Source organism: Orycteropus afer, unplaced genomic scaffold, assembly GCF_000298275.1.
Source record: "Orycteropus afer afer isolate SDZICR_OR568_19922 unplaced genomic scaffold, OryAfe1.0 scaffold00084, whole genome shotgun sequence".
NCBI lineage: Eukaryota > Metazoa > Chordata > Mammalia > Tubulidentata > Orycteropodidae > Orycteropus > Orycteropus afer.
In genome coordinates, this window is record NW_006921671.1 from 10,664,327 (window position 1) to 10,665,959 (window position 1,633).

General features: G+C 39.1%; 1 protein-coding gene across 1 annotated transcript in view; it reads right to left on the reverse strand.

The window, feature by feature from the left end:
* The window catches only part of IFIH1 (interferon induced with helicase C domain 1), a 77,437-nt gene that overhangs the window by 28,240 nt on the left and 47,564 nt on the right, over positions 1-1,633 (reverse strand). The window contains exons 10-11 of the mRNA XM_007941846.2: positions 1,195-1,473; positions 390-649 (exon numbers count right to left, since the gene is read on the reverse strand). Of these exons, the coding sequence (XP_007940037.1) occupies positions 390-649; positions 1,195-1,473 (539 nt within the window). The remainder of the gene's footprint in view (positions 1-389; positions 650-1,194; positions 1,474-1,633) is intronic.

Consider the following 1,633-nt stretch of genomic DNA (forward strand, 5'->3'; position numbering starts at 1 on the left):
TGGCCTGCACATTGCTGTGATGCTGGAAGCTATCCTACCAAAATTTCAAATGGCAGACATTTCAGCAGAACTGGTGGACTAAGACAAAATAAGAAGAAAGGCCTGGCAAACTACTTCTAAAAATTAGCCAAAGGAAACCGTATGGATGATAAACGCGTATCTGTTGCCCATGCAGTGCAGGAAGATGAGGGCCCTGGGTGGAAGGCACTCAAAATACGACTGAAGAAGAGCTGCCTCCACAATGGACTCAAACATACCAATCACGAAGGTGGCAGAGGACTAGGCCATATTCATTCAGTTATACATAAGGTCACCCGGAGTTGGAGCCAGCTTGATGGTAAACAATAACAACAACAACATAAAAAAGAAGGCCAAAAGGATGTTTATACCTGTGTCATAGGCTTGAACTCGCTGCTGTGTCCTGCTCCAATCAGATGGTGTGCTTTGACTCCTACCTCTGCAAATTTTTCATTTTCAGTAATCCACTGGGAAAGGGCAAATGCGCTCTGTCGTGTTTTTGTAAAAATTATTCCCCGGGCTGATTCTTCAGTCCTAGTATATTGCTCCAGTATGGTGTTTCTTAATTTTGTCAGCTTTTCATTTTCATGTTCTGGGTTTTCAGCCAGGCTTTTCAACATTCTCTTGTTTTCTTTAAGAAATAGTAGCCAAAATTAGCAAGATATACAAATAATTACATGGAAGATTTATTTAATGATGCTCTGAAATTTGCTCAATGATATTTTATATTGTGCTTTTTAATAATCAGGCTGGTTTAATAAAATAAATTCACTGTAATCATCTTGACAATAAAACTGTATGACCAAATGATTGACTCAGATCATATAACTCCTGGCTAATCTGGTCACATCAGTTAAAAAGAGTCCCACCAAACCAAACTCAGTCCTCGAATCAGACCTGACTCACAGCAACCCCTCCTTGGGTATCTCTATGGAAGTAAATTGCCCAACCTTCCTTCTGAGGAGTGGATGGTGGATTTGAACCACCAGCCTCTGGTCAGCAATCAAATGCCTTAGGCACTATGCCGCCAGAGCTCGCAGAAATAGTCCTAATGGGAGTGAAATTTCTTCTTCCAAAATAGTGTTTTAACAGGGCCTTTGGAGAGCTTATGAAGTAAGTTCATGCCAAAGAGGTAAATACATGAGATCATGAGACAAAGGTTACTTTGATTCTTACCAAAAAACAAGTTCATGAGAAATTTATCTGTCTCATCCAGTTTCAAAGGCTTCTTTTCATCAAGCTCATCTCTGTCACCATCATTATCACCACTGTCACCACTTTCATCACTATCATCTTCTAGGACTGCAAACTTCTTTTCTTTCTCATCATTATAGAAAGTTTCAAGGTGATTATATGCATCAATCATTCGGATTGTGTCATTAATTTGTAGGGCCTCATTGTACTTTCTCAAATGCTCTGCACAAACACGTTCTTTGCGATTTCCTTCTCTTGCAGCTATGAAAGAATGTATTATGTACAGTGAGGTAATGAGTAAACACAACCCGTAAAACAGTGTTGTGGACATGAATATATTTATAATAATAGTAATTTAAAACAAAAAGTTGTTGTCAAGTTGATTCCAACTCATGGCAACCCCATGTGTTTCAGAGTAAAC